Source organism: Emydura macquarii, unplaced genomic scaffold, assembly GCF_026122565.2.
Source record: "Emydura macquarii macquarii isolate MOO-44397 ecotype Brisbane River unplaced genomic scaffold, CSIRO-AGI_Emac_v2 contig_2681, whole genome shotgun sequence".
Lineage (NCBI taxonomy): Eukaryota > Metazoa > Chordata > Testudines > Chelidae > Emydura > Emydura macquarii.
The window spans coordinates 833,720-857,995 of NW_027132818.1; the positions used below are offsets into that span (position 1 = coordinate 833,720).

Consider the following 24,276-nt stretch of genomic DNA (forward strand, 5'->3'; position numbering starts at 1 on the left):
CACAGCAGAGCTGTGAAAGTAACAGACAAGCTGCTTTTAAAAAATTTAATCCTGTGATAGAATCAGATCATTTTACATGTTGAAAAGTAATGTGATTTACTGAATTACTTTTCTTGGGCATGTTGGCAGACTTACTTTGTGTCTGAGTAACGATGCCATGCTAGGTATGGTACTGTTATGAGCTAGGTGAAACCTTGGTATGGAGTGAGGTAAAACTCCAATGAGATTGATAGATGTGAACTCATGCTTTAATTAACATAACTGTAAACATAAGCCCCCACTCAAGACAAAAGGGGTGGGTGACTCACCCATGAGTTTGTGGCAGAGTATTATTTTGGATGGGGGGAAGAAGGATCACACAAATGGAGAACAGAGAGGGAGAGGCAAGAAAGCCAAGCAGGAACCTGTAAGCACAGTGTGACTGGAAAAAGCTAGAGAGAATTTGGGGGTCTGGTATTAGCTAAGAGGCTTTGGGGGCTGTAAGCTATGAAATTGCTCCTTTTGCTCTGGCTTCCTTCTGTGTTAAGAGACCAGGACTTTTAAAATTCCTTACAAATAAACAAGATTACATCAAAGAAATACCAGACTTCAACAATTTCTACTTCCAGCTGGCACATCCTCAGGGCCCTGAACTTCAACTGGTTGCTTGGGTCAACAAAACATAGTATGTCAGTGAACATGCAGAATTTGCATTAGAATTATGGTCCTATGATAATTCAAGAGGAAACGCCCAATATCTCTCATGAGGGGTCAAATTAAATTACAGTGAGCACCTCCTACTGCTGGTAGTTGAAACCCAGCACTCTACATGGTGCAAAAGTAATTGGTATGCAGTCATCTGCTACTTCCCTGACCAAGAAATAATTAATTAGTAACTTAACTTAAACCCAGATCATCCCTCTGAGATCTATCTACAGGGAGCTCCCATTACATGCAGATTTTTCTTGCACTATATTGGGGAAGAGGGGTAATCAGCTGCCTTGGTGGCAGTGCTACCTCTTCTCAGGAACCTATAGGGTCAAGATTAATTTGGGAAAGGTTTCCTCCATCATTCTCCCACCACTTTGAAGGAAATTACTCAGAAAAGGTCTAGGGCTGTCTAGGGTTGAAGTACAGTTTATGTAGTCTCCCTTTTATACAGAAGAACTCTCTTTAGTGATGTCCCTGGGCAGCCAGAGCCAGAGGAAACTAGACAGAACTCAACACCTCCAGTGAAGCTAGTCAGCTAGAGAGTTGTGGGAAGAATGGGCGCACAAGAGCTAGCATGAAAGCACATCTCATTCTGCAAGCAAAAGGAGAGCCAACTGTGCCCCCAAAGAATGATTTGGGAGAAATTCCATGCTCTGCAGAGATTTCCTCCGCCAAGTCTTTATTGCTCTGAGGATTGTTCTGTTGTCCTGAGATTGTAAACTCTTCAGTGAGTTTTCTATGGTCTAGTAGGTGCCAAGCAAACTGTAATAGTAAAATAATCAGTAATATGTAACTGATTACCTCTTGAATCTAGTAATCAGAAGTTAGTAATATTACTTTTTCTCAAAGCAGCTTTAACAATCCTATCCACAAATTATCTTTTTCCCATTAGTAATTTACACAGTTCTGTTATTCTTTTATTGATAAGTCCAAAATTAAACAATTACATCTGCTTCTCCAAAGATTTTTTTTTAAACTATATTTAGTAAATCTGCAAGAAATGTGCCTGGAACATTATAAATGCAATTAATTTATAGGAAAACTACTAAGGTTAATAAAGACTGAAGACCTCAATTACAGCTCAGTGCTCATTAACTAAATATTGCCAAACTTACAAGTATAGTTTAATAACAAAAAGACTTTGTACATGTTAATGATGCTTGCTGTAGGTCTTGTCATAAAGCAGCATTCCTTTTAATGACAGTTTTCAGCATATTTTACAATGGATTCCAAAAACGTTTTTAAGCACGACTGAGATTTTTTTCAAAGCCATGTAGATTATTTATTTAACCATTTATTCATTATAGACCATTTTAAATGAAAGCTGGATTTATCAAAAAGGTGTGCTCTAGTTCAAACAGGAATTTATTTGGGCAAAGTTCTATGGCCTGTGTTAGACAGGAGGTCATAGGAAATAATCATAATGGTCCCTTCTGACCTTGTGTTCGATGAATCATTCAAAATGGAAGCCATTTCATTTTAGTGGAAAATATGTGGCTAAATTCCTTGCACAGTTTTGAAACTCAGTCTGCTTGTTCACAGACTGATGGGGGATTCAGTCATAGAGGCAGGTCTTAAAATAAGACTAGTGGCAGCAGCTAAACCTTCCTTTCCCTGGTTTGGTAAGCATTGCTTCTCCAGTTCTCCTTTCTTAGCTGCTGAGATAGGAGTCCGTCCTGTTTGTCTAGTTTAACCAATGCAGAAATAAATCAACTGGAAAATTGTGTTCTTTTTAAGAATCACAGTATGTTGCTTTAACTCTTCTCTTCACGTGTATTCTTAGATTTCAAAACCTACACAAATATAGGCAATGGCGCTAAAGAAAACTGAATGCTCTGAAACTGCACATAGCTAGCAATCTGTAGTTCTGTGAACATTTGGAAATGCTGTACCCATTTATAGACCACTGGATTAAAGGGTTTGATACTTTTACCCCACATAGTTCAAAACATGAATTTCCCATCACTGTGAATTCTGGCAAGAGACTTAGTTCTGTCCGTGTTTGTATTAAATTGAATATAACCAGGTCACAAGTACACAAGCAACAAACCAAATGCTATTAGCTATTTATCCTGTTACAAGAATTATGGTTTAAATACCTCAATGCTATTTCTAATCCGTATTTAATAACATGGCAAAATACCAGCTGAACACTTTACATCAAGACAAAAATCTTATATCCCTGTTAAATTCTTACAGGGAATTATTGCAACAAAAGAGCATTGTATTCTGGAACACATTATAGGTCTGGGAAAAACAGATTAACTGGTATTTAATGGCACATCCTGTTTAATATTTTAATGTGATATTTAACATGTAGTATAGCCACATTATTTTAATCTACATGCAAAGCCTACATTTATAAAATATAATTTGCCTTGAAAGAAACATCTAAAAAGCTATGGAATGGGAAAAATCTGGAGGGGGGTGGTGAGGTGCAGAAGAAAGCAAAGTGCAGTGATAATCCTAATTCCTACAGTTAGGCCAAGTAGGGAAAATGAAAGAAGAGGCTGGTTGTTTTTTTAATAGTGTGGAGTGTTTTTGTTGCGAGTAGAAAATAAATGAAACATTCATGTAGAATATTACAAATAAATGACCTGTTGACTTCAGTGAGACCTGGCTGAGACCCTCCCACAAAGCATTGTTAAAATCTGGGCACATTAGCTAGTGAAATATTGTTAATGAAAAATACCAGCTCTAGAAGCAAAATGGTAATGGCGGGCGGGGGTCTGGTGGAAAGGAACTCCTTTTTCCTCCCCTTCCCATCAGACTCCCAGTGCAGGGTATTCTCTCTGGCCCTCCCTCGCTCTCCATTTGAAATACTTTGTAATCTGTGGGAACCAGTTGTTGCTAAATAAACAATTTTGTTAAATAAAAACATGCTCTAGAAATCCTGCTATAGATTAACCAATCCCAAGTGTTCAAAAATCAGGATTCAAGACCCAAAACATCATGGATTTTTTTGCCTTAAAAATCATGTTTGGTTTTTTTAAGATGCATTTTTTTGTTTTTGTTTTTGTTTTTTTTTTTTTTTTTTTTTTTGGGGGGGGGGGGGGGAAGGGGGGGGGTTTTGGTGCCTGCTGGTGTTTAATCTTTAGGGTGCAATCAAGACACATCTAAAAACTTTTTTGTATACAACCATAAGGGCTAAAAGCTTTTATTTTATTTAATGAAATCTCAGATCCCCATGTAATTGCTTGATTCCTGAGGCTGAGGCTTCTAGAGAAAACACAAGATATTGCAGAACTTTGAAACACTGCCACCACTTCAGTCTACAACTGTGTATACAGTAGCCTGTAGTAGTGCTGTGTGTGAAAACAAATTGGAAACCCCCCTGGGTTTGGGGTTAAGTGTTTGAAAATGGTTTGACATGATTGTTTGCCCTAATGTGGATAGGGCCTAAAGGTAAAGGAAGTGGCATGATTGTGTTTGTTTGGCTTTTTTTTGTTTGTTTGTTTGTTTTTGTTTTAGCATTTCTGAGTAACCGAGTAATTTCTCTAGCACTGTCCTTTGTAAATAATGATGATGTAATTTTAAGATATTCTATCCTGCTATTATTCAACTAATTTAATAACCATTATAGTCCTATTTGACTTTGGTCCCAGATGAAAAGCGTAGTACTGCTGTATGCTGAGATTTCTGTTTATGAATGGAAACAGAACCAAAGTGAGAAACATCACCACCACTGCAGCTTCAGTCTGCCAGTGCCAATACTGCTCCTTGTGCTGAATAGGAAAAGGAAATAAGTAACTCACAGTCATTATACTTATGATATAAAACTGTTCTGTGTCTCTAAGGTTTTGTAAAAGGAGAACTGGAAGGGGCAAAACTTTCTGAGTAAGCCTTCTCAAGGGAACCTTGGGCTTTCTGCTTCACACATTGTCAACAAGCATCAAAATCCTCAAACAATCTACATTCCTATAAAATGCTCTATAAATTTAAATGCATCATAAGCAGGTTTTAAACAACTAATTAAAATGTCATGCACTGTGTAAAGCAACATTCTGTTTACAAAAATAGAGAAACTTATTTTGGAATATTAAGATTGAAATTATTGAAAAAATCAATTGATACACAATCATTCAACTTTAGTATTTTATCAGTAAATAAGAAAACATAGCAAATGGAAATGCAAACAATTCCTTATCACATGACATTTTATTATCAGTTAGCAGCAAAAAGAAAAATCATATAACCTTCATATGCCATTTAATTATGCTCCTTTCAACAATCTGAGTTCTAAACAAAGGATATGTGATTCTTTTCTTCACAATAACTGACACTAGAGACCAGCTGAGGCTATATTTTATTTTAGTCCAAGGAATCAAAATATGCAGAAAACTATGTGAAACACTAACAGTGCTAGAAAGTCAGTAAGGCCCAGAATCCTCTAAGATATTTAGGCACCTAACTCTCATTGATTGTGTTAGACACCTAAACACCTTTGAGGATCCAGACATAAATGCAGTACTTAATTTGTGCCAGGGCTGAGCCCTGACACCTCTAGGCTTGGCAGTTCATAGCCCTGGCACCTCTGGGCTTGCTGCATCAGTTATAAATGTAAAAAAATTGCTTGAGTCCCGACACCTCTTTCATTCTAAATTCAGCACTGCTTAAATGTCTGTGTTTAAGTTCCCCATCTGTAAAATGGGGATAACAATATTTGCTTGTATTAAGACTGTAATCTCTTTGGAGTATGCAGTACAATAGGGCCCCTAATCTCAGATGGGCCTCTAGGGTCTACTGTCATTAATAATCAATTCAAGGCTGCATACCCTAAGCACGTCCTTATAATCACTAGGAAAAACTGTTTTTTACAATACTCTCTCATTGACTCACACAGAGAGCTCTATTTTGAAAAATAAAAAAAATCATGGAATCATAAACTCTGACAAAAATCAGAAATGCAGCACAGCCACTGTGTATGCTATGACAGTAAGCAATGCCACACCCACCATGCGTGTGAGACACCAATAAAATTTTGTTTGCGACTCTAGTAACCATAAGGCTACTTAACTTTCTCCCCAGTAATAAAACAGTGTTGCTGTAGATCTGAATTGTGAGAGTTGTGTGTACTCGTTCTTTTTCTTGCCACAAAAATAAAGTGGCTCCTCCTCTCTTCCCTGCCCTAAACTACAAAAACATACCAAATTAAACAACCAGCAGAATGTAAAGCCCTGAGCACAACAGCTGCTTCCTGCAGCCACAGGACATTAGCTAGGGCTGCAGTTACTGAGATGGATTTACAAAACCAAGGCTAGTCCTTACCAGACTGGGGGCATTGGCAGCAACGGGATAAGGAAAACTTTATTTTTTCTCTCCTTGGGAGTTTTCTCTAAAGAATGTAGGATGAGGTCCATAGACCTACTTACATGGGAGAGGAATGCTCACCTGAGCAAAGGTTGTAAGATTGAGCATTAGGGACTTCATCCTGCATTCCTTGAACATTAAAAACTACCACTGATATTAATGACGGGGAATATAGGATTAGACCCTGATTCAGGAATGTATTCCTGTTCATCAAAGTATTTAAGGCCCATGTGACTTAAGCACATGCTTAAAGTAAAACACATGCTAATTAGATAAGTGAAAGTAATACATGTTTAAGAACATAGTTGTGAGGACACAAAATATTTAGTTCTTAATTTTAATACTTTTTGACTAAAATAATTATAAATCAAGAAGTCATTTGCAGTGATATTACAGAGGTGAGATGATACAGTATTGTGTGCATAATCCACCCTTGGGGCCTCTACAGAATTCAGCCAAATAAACAATCTTGTAATTTGAGGATTGTAAATTACAGGACAGAAAAGGAACTCAAGATGTTTGGAGGGACTGTGGGAAAAGTGACCACTTTAAGATATCTCTATAATTTTGTGGTTGCTTCTTTTAATTTGTCTATTTCTGGAGCAGGGTTTGAGTTCTATGTTGTCAAAATTGGCATTAGTAGATCTAAAGAAAGCACTAAATTGCTGCATAATGTCTAAGCCTGCCTTCAAGAGCAAAGTTCCAAAAAGAGTAATTTTAGCATATAGCTTTTAAAGCTATTTTACAGCGAACAGGTTCAGGGAGTAAATTTATCTGTATAATTTTAATTTCTAAAAACAGCCATGAATTGCCCAAAAAAACACGAGAGAGAGCAATTATAACCGTAAACAACGAGAGTCCTGTAGCACTTTAAAGACAAACAAATTTAATTTCTGCAGGCATAAGCTTTTGTGGGCTGTAACCCACTTTGTCAGATGTAAGGAACAGACAGCCCCCCAACCCGAAGCAAATACTCACCAGCAACCGTACACCATACAACAAGAACACTAACCCAAGAACCTATCCCTGCAACAAACCCCACTGCCAACTCTGCCCACACATTGACTCTAGTGACACCATCACAGGTCCTAACCACATCAGCCACACCATAAGGAGCTCATTCACCTGCACATCTACTAATGTAATATATGCCATCATGTGGCAGTAATGCCCCTCTGCCATGTACATTGGTCAAACCGGACTGTCACTAGGCAAAAGAATAAATGGACACAAATCACACACAAAAAATGAAAACATCCACAAGCCAGTCGGAGAGCACTTCAGTCTCCCAGGATATGCTGTAGCTGACTTGAAAGTTGCCATACTTCTACAAAAAAACTTCAAAAACAGACTTCAGCGAGAAACTGCAGAGCTGGAACTCATCTGCAAACTTGACACAATCAAACTGGGTCTAAATAGGGACTTGGAATAATTATCTCATTACAAAAAGTAATTGTCACTGTTCACACATTCTCACCTCCTAATCAATGGTTGTGAATAGGCCTCAACTACTCTAACTGAATGGACTTTGCTAACACCTAGCAAACACCTCCCCATTGTTGTTCCTTACCCCTCTGTGTGTGTGTGTGTGTGTGTGTGTGCGTGCGTGCGTGCACACATCTTATTTCTATTCCTTACATCTGATGAAGTGGTTACAGCCCACAAAAGCTTATACCTGCAGAAATTAAATTTGTTAGTCTTTAAAGTGCTACAGGACTCTTGTTGTTTTTGCTGTATACAGACTAACACGGTTACCCCTCTGGAACTTATAACCATACGAAATGCTGAACCTACCTCCCCACTCTTTTACAATTAATAAACTGGGTTTTTTTGCTCTCATTGAAACAAAAGCTTTCAGTTTCGTATCTCCATAAAACTTGTGTAACTTCTGTTTTCCAAATTTGTTGGTCCTTTTCCCTAGAATAAACTAAACTAAACTAAAAGATCTCTAAAGTAGTCCACTCCAGAAGCATCTGCAACCGGTGCATAGAGTATAAAGAATAACCTGAAGAGTTATGAAAGGAATTCATAATGCCAGCTCCTCTTTAGCTGTATTATGGAATCCTAAATTGCCATACTCCATCCAACAAAGTGGCTGAGAAAAGGCAAATGCTTGTGGGAAGCTGGCCAGTTTCCTGTTTTGTGAGACAGCTTTGAGAACCAAACAGAATTCCTACTAATGTGTTTAACTACTGCACACAATTGTCTCTGCCAACTCAGCACTTCAAAATATATACAAGATTTGAAACTGCAGCACAAATATTCTATAAATGGCTACTTTATCGGAATTGTACTGGTTGTGGTGATAGTCCCATGCTCGTGGCCAGTTTGAATGAAAGCACAGTTTGGGTTTTTTTCTGGTTTCATTAAAACAAGCTAGTTAACAGGTAGTTGCCCTTTCCTTACCCATTCCCTGATGTAAAGTTGAATTGTGCTTTTTGCTCTGCCTGAGGACAGTGACTCTCTTTGCTGGCTACTTCCTTTTTTAAGTTGGACAGGCTGCTATGATATGAATTATAAGGAGTAAGGGGAAGATCCCATAATCAACATTGCAGTAGTGTTGGGCATATATGAGGAAGTAACACACTAGTGCCCAACTGGGATTAGCAGCACCGGGTGGGGGTGTGGGGGGGTGGAAGATATGGTGGCAGCAGTACAGAACCATATAAAGGCATCTTATCCCTGGACGTTTGTGGTTTTAATTGAACACATAGGATGCAGGAGGAGGAAGGATAAGCTGTATTCATTGAGGATAGTGTGTAGAATGAGTATGGGGAAGGGAGAGGGAAAGGGGGGAAGTTGGAACTTCAGGGAGGAGGCTGAGGAAAAGAAGCAGGGCCTTTTCCCACTGTTGTCTAAACCTAGTCAAATGTTCCTCTAATTCCACAGTGATGTGTCCTGGTTTTGCATTTAACAAATCCGGTTACCTTAGGCAAACATCAGATTTGCTTTGCTCTGGATCAGCAAGCAAGCTTATTTGAACTTTCCCAAGCCCCTTTAGTCTGCAAAATGGGCTAGAAGTTTCACAAGAAGGGGTCCTGTGTAAAATTCCTGGTATTTCATATTTTAACTAGAACAGAAATCCCTAAATCACAGAGCAATGTAACCCCACATACCTGAATCAGTATTTATACCCTTTAAAGGTGATCTAAATTCTGGCCCCTGGCAACAATGTGTCGATTATCTAAAGACTAACAGTGATTTTTGTATATAGTTTTGTTTGGGTATCAGTGTCAGTTACTCCTATCATAAATCACACTCAAACTGATTTTCAACAGTATATAATCCCAGAGATAAGCAAAAATCCAAATCTGAAATATAAATCTCTTCTCAGTGATTTTCCTGGAAAACTGTATATACCTCAGATGGAAATACAGGTTGTGATTTCTTTTTTTCCCATGGAATTTGAGCACTTAATTCCTAGAAGCTTCTTTGCAAATCACAGCCACTGTACTTAAAGAAAGATATCAAACCCAAATAATTTAGTTTTAGAATAGTCTTTTTTTCTTAATACATAGGCTAAATCACAGTTCCACAACTGCATCCTACAAACATTTAATGGAAAGTAAAAGTTCCTCTATTCTGTATTATCATGAATGCATTGCCATGTATGTTGGAAAAATCAAGCGTGAGATCTATAAGTATGGATGCAGTCACTGATTTTTTTTTCTACTGTGTTTCTAGCAGCCAAAATGTCTCTGCCTTGTTTACTTTCTTGTGCATCAGAATTGCTGATAATTCAGCACAGCTCTAAGAATATAGGGCCAGATCCTCATAATCAGCTATTTGGTGCACAGCACATCTCAGGAAGGGTGCAATGAAGGCTGGAAATCAATGGAGTTACTTCAGATTACATAAATGTAACTGCAATCAGAACCTCACCCATTGGAAAGGATGAATGAAATGAATCACCCAGTGATAAGAAACCAAAAAGGCTGCAAAGATTGGATGAAGCCTGTTTTTAATTTTAGCCTAATGAAGAGCTCTAAGATACATCTTTTATTGTTAACCTAGAATTTTAGCAAGAACTCTTTTAACATAGGAATAATTTGATGGAAGATCTCATACGGAAATGAGTAGTCTGGCTGTTTTGAGTTCTGCAATTACAGCCAAATTACTGGACCCTTAGATCTTCAGAATCACTAAAATTTGTAGTTTTAACTATGAGGTTTCATCTTGATCTTATCTGAAATAGCTTAAATGTTACCTGCAAGTACGTTTTTAAATGAACAAGGTGTAGAATTATGTCTTGAATATTCTAAATAGTAAGGTTAGCAGAAGTATTCAATTCCTAGGCAATTCTAAACTTTCCTGGGAAGATTTTCAAAGACACACATGGTGGTTAGGTGCCCACATTACACAGAAAATCAGTGGGAGTTAGGTGCATAACTGCCATTTGTGCCTTTTGAAAATCTCCTTCACCCTTCTTTGTTTGGTTTAGGGCCCCTACCCACTGAGTGATTTCCCCCCGTATGCCTAAAGATGGTGACAGGACAGCCACCAAAGAATCCAACTGAAGCATGAAGCTGCCCTGGAGTGCAATACCTGGTGGCTTTTACCACATGGAGGATGTTGGCAACTTTATTTTTAATTATGATGGGGAATCATGTTGAGAGATGGTGCTGGTGATTCAGGAATTCAGAAAAATAGGGAACAATCATAGGGTTAGAAGGGACCACAAGGGTCATCTAGTCTAATCCCCTGCCAAAATATAGGATTTGTTGTGAATGGTAATTTATTAATCCTTTATGTGAAGAAATGCCTCTTTCAATCTTGCTGTTTGGAACAGTGAACACAATCCTGCAATCGATTTATTTTAAATATATATTCTCAAATCACTTTTGAAATACTGAAGGCTCTTCAGATCTTTCAGCCACTAGAGAGCTGGTTTTTGGGTTTTTTTTGTTTTTTGTTTTGTTTTTTCCCCACTAATCCTTATGCAAAGTCTAGAACTCAGATATTATGTGAAGTGCTGATTAAATAAATATTAGTCAGGTATACTGCATAACTTTGGTATTGTCATTTTTGAGAAATGGGGTATATTGTGTTTTTGATTATATAATCTCAAATATCACATCCCTTTTTTTCCCTCTCCCTTGCGTGATCTCCCCCCCCTCCACTTCTTCTCCCCAAATATTTGTTGTCATCGTCTTACCAGAGGTCCCTTTCTTGGGCATGGATCCTATTGAAGTCAGTGGGGTTCTACGCACATTGCAGGAGACTAATTCTACAGATTGGATTACAGAATTTAGGCCTACTGGGAGGATCCAGCGATTGAACTCAGGCCTGTTGAGTCCCCGACACAGCATACCTAGCATACATGTCACAGCCGTGTGCTGAACCACTGCCCCTGATCAACAGCCTTCTAGAGGTCTACAGCCCCACAGCAGCCAGGCCCCAGATGGCTAGACAGACAGCATTTTCACTGAGCACCTGGACTATAAAAAGACCCCAACAGCAAGAGGAAGCTGTCTGAACAACAGGTGGTTGCCTGCAGGCCTGCCTCGCCTTCCGATTGAGATTGGATCTTGTGGCTATCAGCCTGTGAGAACTCTGACCCACTGCCCCAGACTGCCTTTAATATCAATTGACATCCCAGCTACCTGGCTATCTGAATGCACTTGACCACTGCTGGACTGCCCCTAATCTGCCTCAGCCACCAGGCGTTACACCTAGATTGTAAGAACTCCAGGGCAGGCACCTCATCTTCACTTGTCTGTAAAGCACCAGGCACATATATTTATTACACTGTATAACAAATTGTTTATTCTTCATATAAGGCTAATCATAGCTAATATCAATATGTGAGGTATGATGGATCAAATTTACTGAGTGTAATTCCCCTGACCTCTATAACAGTGCATTTACTGACAAGCACTGAATTTGGCTTTCCTAGGAGGTATCCTGGGTAGCAGGAGCCCAAAAGAAGGCACAGGTGGAAATAAAAATGCTTTAAGTTTAAAACTATAAACAATGATCACAGGGAACTTTTCTATCCAAAATATAGAAATTGAACCCGCACAAAACAAAATGCTCCATAGATAATTAAGAGCAGCGTACCTAGTAAATTACTTATCCTGTCTTTAAACAGCAGATTTGGCTGCTACAAAGGACCCTGAACCACCAGAACTACTACTGTTCTACAGTGGGCAAAGGAAAAAAACAATGGATGATCGTATGTAGGAAATCCCCTCACCAGGCCTGCCATTGAGCTTTGTTCTCCAGGGCCTCTCTGTCCTGATGGCATTGAACTTTTCCTCCCATTTTTGCACTATCTCCTGTGCTAGTGTCTGATATTCAGCAGTGCTGGCAAGAAACTGAAATTTGGGCCAGATCTTCAATTGGTGTAAACTGACTGTGCTCTATTGAAGTCAATTACATATTTCAAGCTGTTTAGGCAGTTGCATTTCTAACACTGGTTCAGTCATATCAACAAAAACATTATTATAAACTCTTTCTTTGCAATATTTTAGAAATACCCATTGATATGTCCATCCAAAAGATAATTACATGCTGAGGGGAAAAAATTTCAAAGCCTTGAGTAGGATGTTGGATGAGCAAATCCCATTAAAGCCCATGGAATCATATTGCATTGAGCTTTAGCATATTTCAATTTCTTACCCCCACATGTTTTACCTACATAACCACCAGAATTCATAATGGCACCCAACTCTGAAGTAAAGCTTCTTGACAGTTGGAGTTGGGAGAACAGCTTTGAATATCATCACTCCCATGTTGTCTTCACCTACTTCAGGACATATTCATTATTATTATTATTAATTTGTATTGTGATAGCTCCGAGAGGCTCAAATCAAGGATCAGAGCCCCTTTGTGCTAGGTGCTGTACAAACACATAACAAACACAGTCCCTGCTCTGAAGATTTTACAGCCTAAGACATGAGACAATAGGTGAAAGCAGGAGACGGGGAGCACAAGAGAACAATGAGGGTATGTCTACACTGCAGAGTGAAGTCAATTTTATTTTAAATCGACTTTCGCCCGCTGAATTTTAGAAGTCGCAGGAGCGTGATCACACCCCACTCTTTGCATTGGGGAATTGCGTCCCCACTAGCCATGCTTGGGTTGACAATCAAAGCAGTGCACCGTGGGTAGCTATCCTACAGCCAACTAGCTGCAGAGGCTTTTGGGAAGGTTGTCGTCCTGCCATGATAAAATGTACTCCCTCCTCCCCCTTCCCTTCTTGTCTCAATCCAGACAAACAGACGATCACCTTTGCACACCATTTTTTTTTAAACCCTTCACTCTCAGCCATGCACACACCATTGCCTGAGAGGAATGGAGCCCATTCAGCTCTGCACTATTATTGTGAGCATCACAAACACTTCACAACATACTCTGCAGTATTTTCAGGGATGAGATAAGAGCCGCAGTGCTAAAAATTGCAGTGTTACAAAAGCCACCTTGCTACAAGCCATATAACCCGTTTGCTGCAGGCTGTAATGCACCATCTGCAGTTAGTGGAGAGCTGCTTCTGGTCCCTGGAAATAAGCAGTGACTAGTGGGATTGCGTCGTTATGAAGGTGTGGGATGATGAGCAGTGGCTGCAGAACTTTTGAATGAAGAAGGCCACTTTCTTTGAACTTTGCGGAGAGCTCTCCCCAGCCCTGAAATGCATGAATACTCACTTGAGACCAGCTCTGATGGTGGAGAAAAGAGTGGCCATGGCTCTGTGGAAGCTAGCAATGTCAGAGTGCTACCAATCGATTGGGAATCAATTTGGAGTCAGTAAATCCACCATGGGAGAAGCTGTGATACAAGTGTGCCGGGCCATTAAAAGACTTCTGCTAAGAAGGGCAGTGACTTTGGGAAACGTGGAGGACATAGTGGAAGGCTTTTCTGCAATGGGGTTCCCAAACTGGGGGAGGAGGGCATAGATGGCATACACATCCCTATCTTAGCCCCAGATCACCTTGCCACTGAGTACATACATCAAAAGGGATACTTCTCAATGGTGTTGCAGACCCTTGTGGATCACAGGGGATGCTTCACCGACATCAACGTGGGGTGGTCTGGAAAGGTGCATGATGCGTGGATCTTTAGAAATTCAGGTCTGTTAAAAAAGATGCAGTGGGCACTTTCTTCCCTGACCAAAAAATAAATATTGGCAATACTGAAATGCCAAAAGTGATCCTGGGAGGATCCTGCCTACCCCTTGCTCCCCTGGCTAATGAAGACCTACACTGGGCACCTGGACAGCGACAAGGAACATTTTAATAATAGGCTCAGCAAGTGCAGAATGGTGGCGGAATAGGCATTTGGATGTTTAAAGGCGCGCTGACGCAGTCTGCTCACTAGGTTAGACCTCCATCAAAAAACATCCCAATAGTTATTTCTGCCTGCTGTGTGCTCCATAATGTCTGTGAGACAAAGGGGGAGAAGTTCTTGTTGGGTTGTGGAGGCAGATAGGCTGGCCACAAATTTTGAGCAGCCAGATGCCACTGCAATGCAGAGAGCACTGCACCACATGGAAGCACTGAAAAACCGCTTTTGTAACGAGATACAATAGTAATGTGCGTTGCTTATCTGTGCTGTGCTTTCACTTCGCATCCCCTAACCATCACCTACAGTTCCAGTCCCCCCACCCAACTTCCTCCTCCCTTTATTCCCTTGTTATCAATAAATAAACAGTAATAAAAAGTACTGCTTTACAATTCTTATTGGTGATCTTTCGCAGAGGGAGGAAAAGAAAGATAACTGAACGTTCCGCATGCATTGCGTGGGGCCTGAGAGGGATACAGAGCCTGTTTTTGGCTGTGCACACATGAAAGAATCACACATTCCCACTCCTTAAAGGGGTTGTCGCCTCTTTCTGCTCCCTTCAACTGATGAGTGCAGCATGTACTGCACCTTGCTCAATCTCCTCCTAGATCGCTTTGGGGTGGAGGCTAGGAAAGAATGCTTTAGCTCAGAGTTTTGCAGGGGGTTTTGGGGGAGTCTGTCTTGCTGCTGAGCTTCCTGAAGCTCAGCCAGACACCTCAACATGTCTGACTGATCACGCATTATACGCAGCATCTCTCCTTGAGTTGAATGCTCATACTCCTGTGCTGCCTTTCTGCTGTCCATGTCCATGTTCAGCCTGTCAGATAATGAAATCCTCCATGCTCTTAGCTCTGTCAGCAGCCGCAGAGATGTTCGTTATCACATTGACCATGTCGTCATGAGATTTTTTTCACCTTCTTATCTGCGACAGGCACTCTATAGGAGTATGAGATGGTGTGTTGAAGACCATGTTGCCCACTGTAAGGGAAGCAAAGCACAAGGCACCCATTGTTAACTTGTCCCATGGCCAAAAAGCAATATAACAATTTTTATAAATAACTCCTTTTAGCCTTCCGAAGGGAAGGCTAGAACCGCATATCATTGCCTAAGTATTGCAGGGGGCGGAGAGCCGTTCCAGCCATAGTAAGTAAGGGGCTAGTGCATCTATGTTAGGGAAATCCCTGGTGCCCATGCTGCATGGGTCTATGCTCCCTAGAGCAGCATGGATGTCGGGCTCCCATTGATCAGGCTTTTAACAGGCATTAGAAAGGGTGAGAGGTGGATATGGGATAACCATCTCTGGAGGAAAGAAATGGGAACCCGTTTGCAGATGCCCAAGGCCCTTAGCAATAATGTCCGGTTTAGGGACTTGCGGTGTGCTGAACCAAGAAACCAGCCCCAGCTGTAGAATAACACAAACTTTAAAAAACTTTCTTAGGCGGGTTCTGTAAATGTGCGCCATCTTCCCTAGGTAACCATGAGTAATATCAGCCTGCTGAGGGTCACACAGGCAGAAAGGGAGGATTTGCTGCAAGCATCTGGCTACAGGCCTGGCCCTTCTGCTGCTATGCTGTGTTCCATGATGATGCCTGCACAATTAATAACAGAGTGACAGGGGAAAGTGTCCTATCGTGATGGAAGAAATAAGGCTGCCCTCCCAAGAAACCTTCTGCAAAGGATTGCAGAGTAGCTGCATTAAATCTTCCTGGAGATATGCATGGAGGATTCTCAAAGCATCCCTGTGCACATAAATAATCTTTCCCGGGGTAAACCTAATGCTTAAGCACACCAAGTAGGAGGAATCACAGCCCCACCACCACAGACACCACTTTTTCCCGCTGGTACAAGATTCTGGACTGGGGATATAACCAAAGACATGCAGTACATACTCACCAGCTGTGCCTTCCCCGGCATCCCAGTCAGTCACAGTTTCCTGTATCTGGGTGGGCTACTCCTGTGTTGCAAACAGCACCTGGCTTTCAGGGGGAAGGGATACCCCACTCGCCTGCCCCCGTCATCCTCCTCCTCATCCACAGACTCATCCTTATTCATCCTGGCCTCAGATTCCCCTGAGGTATCAATGCTGCGTGGTGGCCCAGTGGTGGGGTCTCCGCTGAGAATCGCGTGCAGCTCCTTGTAAAAGCGGCATGTTTTTGGTGAGGAGCCAGAACAACTGTTAGCTTCCCAGGTTTTCTGATAAGCTTGCCTCAGCTCTTTGATCTTAACGCGGCACTGCTGCGCATCCCGGTTGTGCCCCTTCTCCAACATGCCGCGAGATATCATCTCATAGATATACAAATTTATTTTGCTTGCTCAGAACTGAGCCAGAACAGACTTTTCGCCCCACAAACCGATGAGATCCAAGACCTCAGGTCGGCTCCAGGCTGGAGCGCGTTTGGGGTGTGCAGTTGTCATGATCAGTTGTATTAGCAAGCTCTCTCCATGCTGACCAAACAGGAAATGGGAATTCAAAATTTCCTGGGACTTCAAGGGAGGAGCTATTTCCTGTTTACATGGCTGCAGTGCAGCAGACTGCGAATGTGCAGAGCAATCACAACAGAGCATTATGGGATATCTCCTGGAGGCCAATGACATCGATTTACCTTGCGCTCTGCCTACACTAACACTCATTCGACTCACAGAATTCAACTTCAGCGCTATGCAACTTGCAGAAGTGATTTTATTAAGTCAAATTTTACTGCAATTTAGGTCGGCGGAACTGACATGCCAGTGAAAACACATGCTTTATGGCCGACGGAAACTGCATTCCGTTGACCTACATTATCAGTATAGACCAGGCCTGAGATAATAGGGGTCAGGATGATGAGCAGCAGTCTCAGTCCAATCATTATCAAGTTTTCTGCAAGCATCACAAGAGAGGAAAGTTTTAAGGAGAAATTTGAGGGAGGGCAATGAAGTGGCTTTGTTTACAGAAAGCTCATATTATGCATAAGGGGCAGCACGGGAGAAAGTTTGTTGGAAATTTTTTAATAAATGACAGAAGAAAGGGAGGGCAACAGCTCAACAGCACAGAAGAGAAGGCAGGCTGGCGTAATGGTTTTATAATGAGCAGGAGTGGGCTGGAGACTTATGCACTGGGAATGCATTGGGTTGGGTTTTTCAGTGGGGGATAATTTCATGCTGGAAATAAAACATATGGATTCAATTTGGTTGCCTTCTCACTTTTTTTTTTTAATCTTTTTGAGTTTTGGCAATAACCATTTGCTAACTGGGGGAATACCATGTCAGATTCTGCTGCATGACCACTCTGGTACCACATCTGACTACACTCTATATGGGCTGATGCAATCAGTTAGTACTCCCTGAGTGGAAAATCTCAGTTCTCCTGGGTATCCACTCTGTCTTTGTTTAGTATTAAGCACTTACTGTAACTTAGTAAAGCATAAACATTGTACGTGTATTTTTAAAGATCTTGAGCCACAGTGAGGACCCTCATTCTCTTTCCCATCCCAGTGGGGAGGAGGAGGACAGTGAAGCTCTCCATAACAGCAGTGAGAAAGAGGTATGAGTCCTTCCATCAATAGGAAAGAGAGGGGCTCCCCGTCCTCCCAGATGTTGTGTGGTTTGGTGCATGGGGAGATGCTGGGCTCCCCAATAAGGTGCTGCTCTAAGATGTCAGCCTTGGAGGTGGAGAAACAAGAGATCAGTCTTAGCTAAGTTTAGTACTTTACTAAGTAGACGTATAGTAAAATGTTCAAGTCTGGTTATGACTTGCCAGTGAAGTCATTAGAATGGCTAATGCATTATTTTCAAAGCGTTCTTAAGTTACTAATGTTAAATCAGTTGTAAACATGCTCCTCCTTCCCTTTAGAAGTTCACAAATATTTCAATTAACAATGCTTAAGCTTTATATTTTTGGATTATATGGGCACAATTCACATTCTTATCCTTATTATGTCCTGCTCTCCAATTCTGATCCCTCAGATATTCTACAAGGACGGGACTCATGCTTCAAGTATGGTTTGCCTTTGCAAAATGATGTTATGAAAGTGATGACATGGGATTCTGCATTTATTATGTCTCAGTGATAATCCATATAAAATATTATCAGTTTCTGATGTGCAAAAACATGGTTTTTCTGACTGGTAGCCCTTCAATCTCAGCCTCGGATTTGAAAATCAGGCTGGGCTCTTTCTGCAAGACAAACAGGCTTCATTTATAGTGGTGAAACTGCTGCCACATTATGACCTTAGTCACACCTATGCAATCCTGCTGCAGTTATTGATGGACCTATGATCACAATATAAAACAGAGGAGGTTGCATAAGTGGCCCTACAATTGGTAGTTAACAGTTCTCTTGACCTATGAGCCAGAAAAGAATGGAGTTCTCTCTGCCAGATCTGAGTTGGCCTTGAAGGGCTGACAAGAAAAATATAACTATAGCTTTAAAAAAAAAAAAAAAGCACACATGACTGAATAGGCACAGGGTGCAGATCTATTGAGTAAGAAGGTACAACTTTTTTCAGAACAAAACTGTTCTACACCACTTCTGCTGTATAGATTTCTGCTTCGTCCCAGAAATATAAATGTCAACTCTATTCTCAGCCTTCAGCTAATGGAGATCAAAATGCTAGAGCAAAGTTATTTTCAGTAACTTTATATGGCAACCAAGCTTGTATTTTAAGGAAATACTATATTTGGGGAAGGGTTGGGGGAGAGAGAGAGGACATAAAAAAAGAACATTTTTCTTTCCACTATAACACTATATAGTACATGAGATATTAAAGATTCCATAACACTTGTAAAAATAAGGGTTTTTCCCCAGTGTGTTTGGTACAGAGCTAGCTTTATGAATGCAGTCCTAAATTTCAAGAAAGGGGGAGAAATCAAGGTATAAATTGCTGTTTCTTCTGGATTCATTGTGGAAAGGGAGGGGGAGGTCAGCCACTGAGTTTTTTCTTCCCACTTCATTCTTGTGCTGCTGGTGGAGGAGACCCATGAATGAGTTACACATCTTGCATAGGAAATATGACTTCCAATAAAGTAAGATCCAAAGTGACCCCTTGTTTTCTTTGTTTATAAGGATGGCCCTGACTTGGTCAAATTCCATGATGCTCACTAGTGTGCCTGCTAAATTTGATTGTTGCCCTCCATCACAGAGGGGGACATGGTTTACATGGTGCTGTATAAGCTGCTCAAACCAGCAGTCTGAAGCTGGTGGGTGGAGCCTCTTTGACTTCAGTGGGATTCCTTGCAGACTTTATAGAACTGAGTAAGCAGGCAGAAATTAATTTCCGATAATGTTTCACAAATGTTAGTTTTTTGGTTTTTCTGTGTCTTTCTAATGTAGATTTCACCTGCTTGAATTGTAGGTATTTTGAATGCATGTAACTTGGATATTTTTAACTGACATACTAACACGTTACACAACAAAATCGGGTTGTTTGCAAATTTTTTTCTGAATCCAGAGTTGTCACATTTGTCTACATTTATTATCAGAAATTCATTTCACCTCTCAGTATTTGTCAAGCACTTCATACTTTTAGCATGAAACATGCTATATAAATGTGACAGTGTTATCAATGTTCTTAAAAAATAATTTTCTGTTTTCTTCCACGTGAACCCCTATAATGTCACACCTTATGTATTTTTCTCAAGGGGTACCTGTAGTGTATCTTCCATCTCCTTCTACTTTGGAGATTTTAAACTCTCCAAGGACCTTTAACAAGTAGTTAAAATGTTGTGAAAATAAATTCTCACATTTATGTATTTGATGTGCTCAGATACTACGATGATTAGCACCACACAGAAGCCCAGGAACAAACTTGAGCGATACTCAGATTCTCATACACTTTTCATTTAAACAGAGATATCTGGACTAAAAAGATCAAAGTAGATGGCCTGAAAACCTTTTGGGAAATTGCCTTACTACCACTTTTGCACTTTTCCTGTTGATATATTATTAATTATTGTAACTAGTAAAATGTCAAAACTACGATTTTCAGCACAACGGAGAGTGGAAAACTTTGCAACTTGCCTACATTTAACCAAGCAGGAATGAAAAGTCAAAAGCAGATTTATCTCGGGATTTAATAACCAGCCTATTTTAACAAAACGGGATTTTCGTCTGGCAGATTTAAACGACACTAATAACAGCAAACGGACAACCCAAGGCTCTGTTCCATATAGCTGCGCTCTGTGAGTGGGGTGACTAACCCGAGCTCCCTCAAACTGCTCCCCGTTATTGTAACGTTGACCACAATGTTACTTTGTTTTTGTAAAACTTCATACACATATGGCTGGACAGAGGAGTCAATACATTCACTTAGACTGGATCACATGGTGACCCATTTATCCAGATCTCTCCCAAACCACTTCTAAAAAACTGCTACCACCAGCCCATGACCCTGGTAAGTATGATCTCTACACAGCAAACCTTCCCCAAGCTTGAGGCTTTCCGGCAGGGGCCCGGCTACTGGTCTAAGGGAGAGCACGGGGACAAGGGGATTGATCGACCAGGCACTCTTACCTTGACGAAGAGGGAAATGTCATGCTCTTGCGGCTCTTCCCCGGGTTCAACAGGTGTGCTCGCCTCCTCCTCCTCTTCCTCTCCCCTGCCCTGCAGGCCGTTCACCTTCATGGCCTCCTCGTCTCTCTCCGCTCCGGCAGGCTCCTCGGGGTCCCCGGCTGCATGGGGGTCGGGGAGGTGATTGCTCAGTTCATCCCCATCTGAGTCCCCCCCGGGGCTTTCTCCTGGAGCAGCGTCCTCTGTTCTGGCGTGGGCCGATGCCGCCGTTTCCTCGGCTGCGTGGTCTCCGGCGTCCTCTGCCGCGGGGCTTTCTTCGCTTTCCGCGGTTTCTTCGGGATTTGCTCCAGCTGGCGCCGTGCTCTCTGCACTTTCTCCTTCCCGGCGTTCGCCCTCTGTTGCATCCTCCTCGGGCTTTCCTTCTGCCAATGCAGCTTGGCTGTCCTCGTCCTCGTCCTCTTCCTCCCTCTCCTCCTCGCCGTGCTCCTCTCCCTCGGGGGCTGCTTCCCCTGGCGCGACCTCCCCAGGCTTTTCTTCCTCGTCTGCGCCATCCCCGTGGTCCCCTTCTCCAGGCTTTTCTTCCTCACCTGCGCCCTCCCCGTGGTCTCCTTCTCCTTCTTCTCCAGGCTTTTCTTCCTCGCCTGCGCCCTCCCCGTGGTCTCCTTCTCCTTCTCCTTCAGGCTTTTCTTCCTTGCCGGCAGCCTCGGCGGGATCTTCTGCCTGAGGCTTTTCTGCCCCGGCGGCAGCCTCCGGCGGGGTTCCCCCTTGCGCGGCGCTTTCCCCCGGGGCCTCCCTTCGGGTGCTCTCCTCCGGCTGTGCCTCCTCCGCAGCCGGCTGCGCAGTCCCCCCTGCGTCTCCTTCGCCCTTGTTCTCCGCGGCGGGGCCAGCGGCCAGGGCGCGCTCCTGCTGCCCGCTCTCTGCCGGGGGCTCCCGTCTCCTTCCTCCTCTCCCCCTTCGCCGCCGCTCTCCCCCGGCCCCTTCCCTTCAGCGGCTATTTCTGGGGCATCCTCCTCCTCCTCCTCCTGCCCCGCGGGGCCCGGGGGTTTCTCCTCCGGCGCCGCCGCCCCTCCCTCCCTCCCTGCCTCTTCCGGCACTTGGGACCCCTCGGCGCCGAGCGGCTGCGGGCTCTGGGGCACGCTGAGTCCCCCAGCGGCGCGGGGCTCTTCTGGAGGAGAAGGGGAGCTGTCCATGGCAAGGGGCCGGGGTGCTGCGCTGCGCTGCGAGAGGCGCCGGGGGGCTCCTGCCGCTGGCTATGGCGACGCCTCGCTGCACCCGCAGGGATTAGTCGCGACTGTCCCGCGCCCAGGGTCAGCAGCGCCCGCTCCGTCTGCCTCCCGGAGCGCCGCGGGGCCCTCTGCGCATGCTCCCCTAGCCACGCCTGGAGCTGCTGCCCGCGCTCACCCGGGTCATCGGAACCTGCCCCCGGGTGGGGATAGAGCAGCCGGGGAGAGGTGGCAACAGGCTGGCGGGGGAGGGGGGAGAAGGAAACATGGAGATAAAAGTGGAGAAGATGGGGGATGGGGGGGATGAGGAGAGGGGAGTCAGGGGGTGGTAGATCCAGGTGCACATTCGGGTCTATAGCACAGATTTCGGGGATCGCAGCAGTTGTGGAGTTTTTTTGGTATTTCTCTTGCTCGTGGCCCCCTTTACACTTTTTTTTTTAAACCAACCAAAAACAGGGGTGAACGTCGGGGCTAACAAGGGGGATCTGGGTAGCTGGGCTGGTGCGTCTCCTTGGACATTTTAATCTCGGCACTGCCGCCGGCACGCTGAGCTGTGGCAGCAAAGCCACGGGCTGGCCCCCAAAGACTCAGCCCTTTCTGGTGTGTTTGGCTGGGTAGTGTTAACGAGGATCCCCCGGCCAAAGTCCTGCTGGGGACACCAGGGCTACAACAAGACTGAGTACGGCCAATGGCATCATTTTCGAGTGGGGGGGGGGGTGGACGGAGGAGCCAGTTGCCCCTCTGCCTGCAGACTCAGAGCAGAGGCAGGAAACTGGTGGGAAGCTGCTGGTGCAAACCACACCCGTCTCTCCAAAACCTCCTGGTTTTTTTTCCCGCCCTGGTGGTCAGAGCGCTCAATGGGCAACAGCGTGTTCGCTACACAGCAGCCCAGGCGTTTAGGGCCCGATCCTTCACGAGGATCAATGTCTGGCTGCAGCCACATCTGTGAGTTTCTCTGGCTCTCCACTCGGGCAGCTCAATAAGTCCCGGCTCAGCGCAGCACGCTCCGCCTGTGCTCGCCGCTGCCTCCCCTACGGGGGACCAAAATCCGCTCGCTGAACTGTCTTGAGGCAACCCCTGCTGCACAGGCTTTAAGCTTATGCCTTTGCTGCGGCTTCTCAGGATGGCGCTCTGGCGTGTCCTTGCCAGGTTTTAACAACTTGCCCTTTGCAGTCCTTCAAATATCCTACCTGCCCGTACCTGTCTACATGTCTTTGGGACGTATCCTGCCCACAGCCCTTGAAGCAACCCTCATACCTTTATTGTGGCTTGGGCAGGACGTATCCTTCTAAGTAACCTTTTGGGTGGCCTGACGTTGACGAAAGTAGCCCAGACTGTAACCGTATCTCCAAAGGCCTCACGGAGTTAAATAATAAAATTATAGGGCTGCATTATAAACAATAGCCAAGGCAGAGAAAAATTAAGTAGGGGAAAGGGAGAAGAAAGCTACTTCTTCAGATGAGAATTGAGAAGAAATGGAGAGCTAATGCTGCAGAGATAGAAGAAGGCTGCTCCAAAAGGCAGGAGGTGATAGCAGGGGTGGGGGAGATTAAACAATTTCTAGTGGAGAAAGAAGTTTGTGTGAGAGAAACTACTGATCGTCCACGGAGGGGTTCAGAATCAAAGAGAAATCTTGAACCGGATTATGATCGGCACGGGGGAGCCATGGGAGTTATTGGAGGATGGAGATGATGTAATTCCACTTCTTTGTATGGGAGGGAAAACACAAACTCCATTCTGCACATGCTGGAGTCTGAGGAGCTGGGTCTTAGGGAGGCCAGATAGAAGGAAAGAAATTGGTCAAAGTGGGAGGATATGAAACATGGGTAAAGATTTCTGCACAGATAATAGTGAACACAGATAACGTTGCAAAGGTGGCCACAGGCATAGCTGATGTGGGGGAAAAGGGCACATGGCGCCAAGGTTACTGTGATTGAGGTTATATTGAGATATCTGATTTATCATTTTTATTACATTTCTGAAGTCCTGTAACAAGGATCTAGATAATATGGCCAAGAGTGAGAAGGTGGGTAGAAGAAAGTAGAGAACTGAACGTCCTGGGCCAAGGATTGTGGTGCAGAAGTGGACCCACTGTCATAGCCAGAGTGGTTTGATAGCTAGGGACTAAATGATGACAGGAGGGAACCAGAATTGTCTGTATAGCAATGTGTGTGGTCCAGCAGTGTTTCACAGTGCCACAGGCTTCAGTGAGAACCAGGAGATTGACTTCATTTGCACAAATCCAAGTTTATCAAGCGTACCAGTATTAATTAAAATTGTTATCTG

General features: G+C 43.3%; 1 protein-coding gene across 1 annotated transcript in view; it reads right to left on the reverse strand.

Annotated features, from left to right (window-relative positions):
• Positions 1-21,957, reverse strand: part of CLIC6 (chloride intracellular channel 6) — a 57,996-nt gene extending 36,039 nt beyond the window's left edge. The window contains exons 1-2 of the mRNA XM_067565638.1: positions 21,682-21,957; positions 20,771-21,601 (exon numbers count right to left, since the gene is read on the reverse strand). Of these exons, the coding sequence (XP_067421739.1) occupies positions 20,771-21,601; positions 21,682-21,957 (1,107 nt within the window). The remainder of the gene's footprint in view (positions 1-20,770; positions 21,602-21,681) is intronic.
• Positions 21,958-24,276: the final 2,319 nt, after the last annotated feature.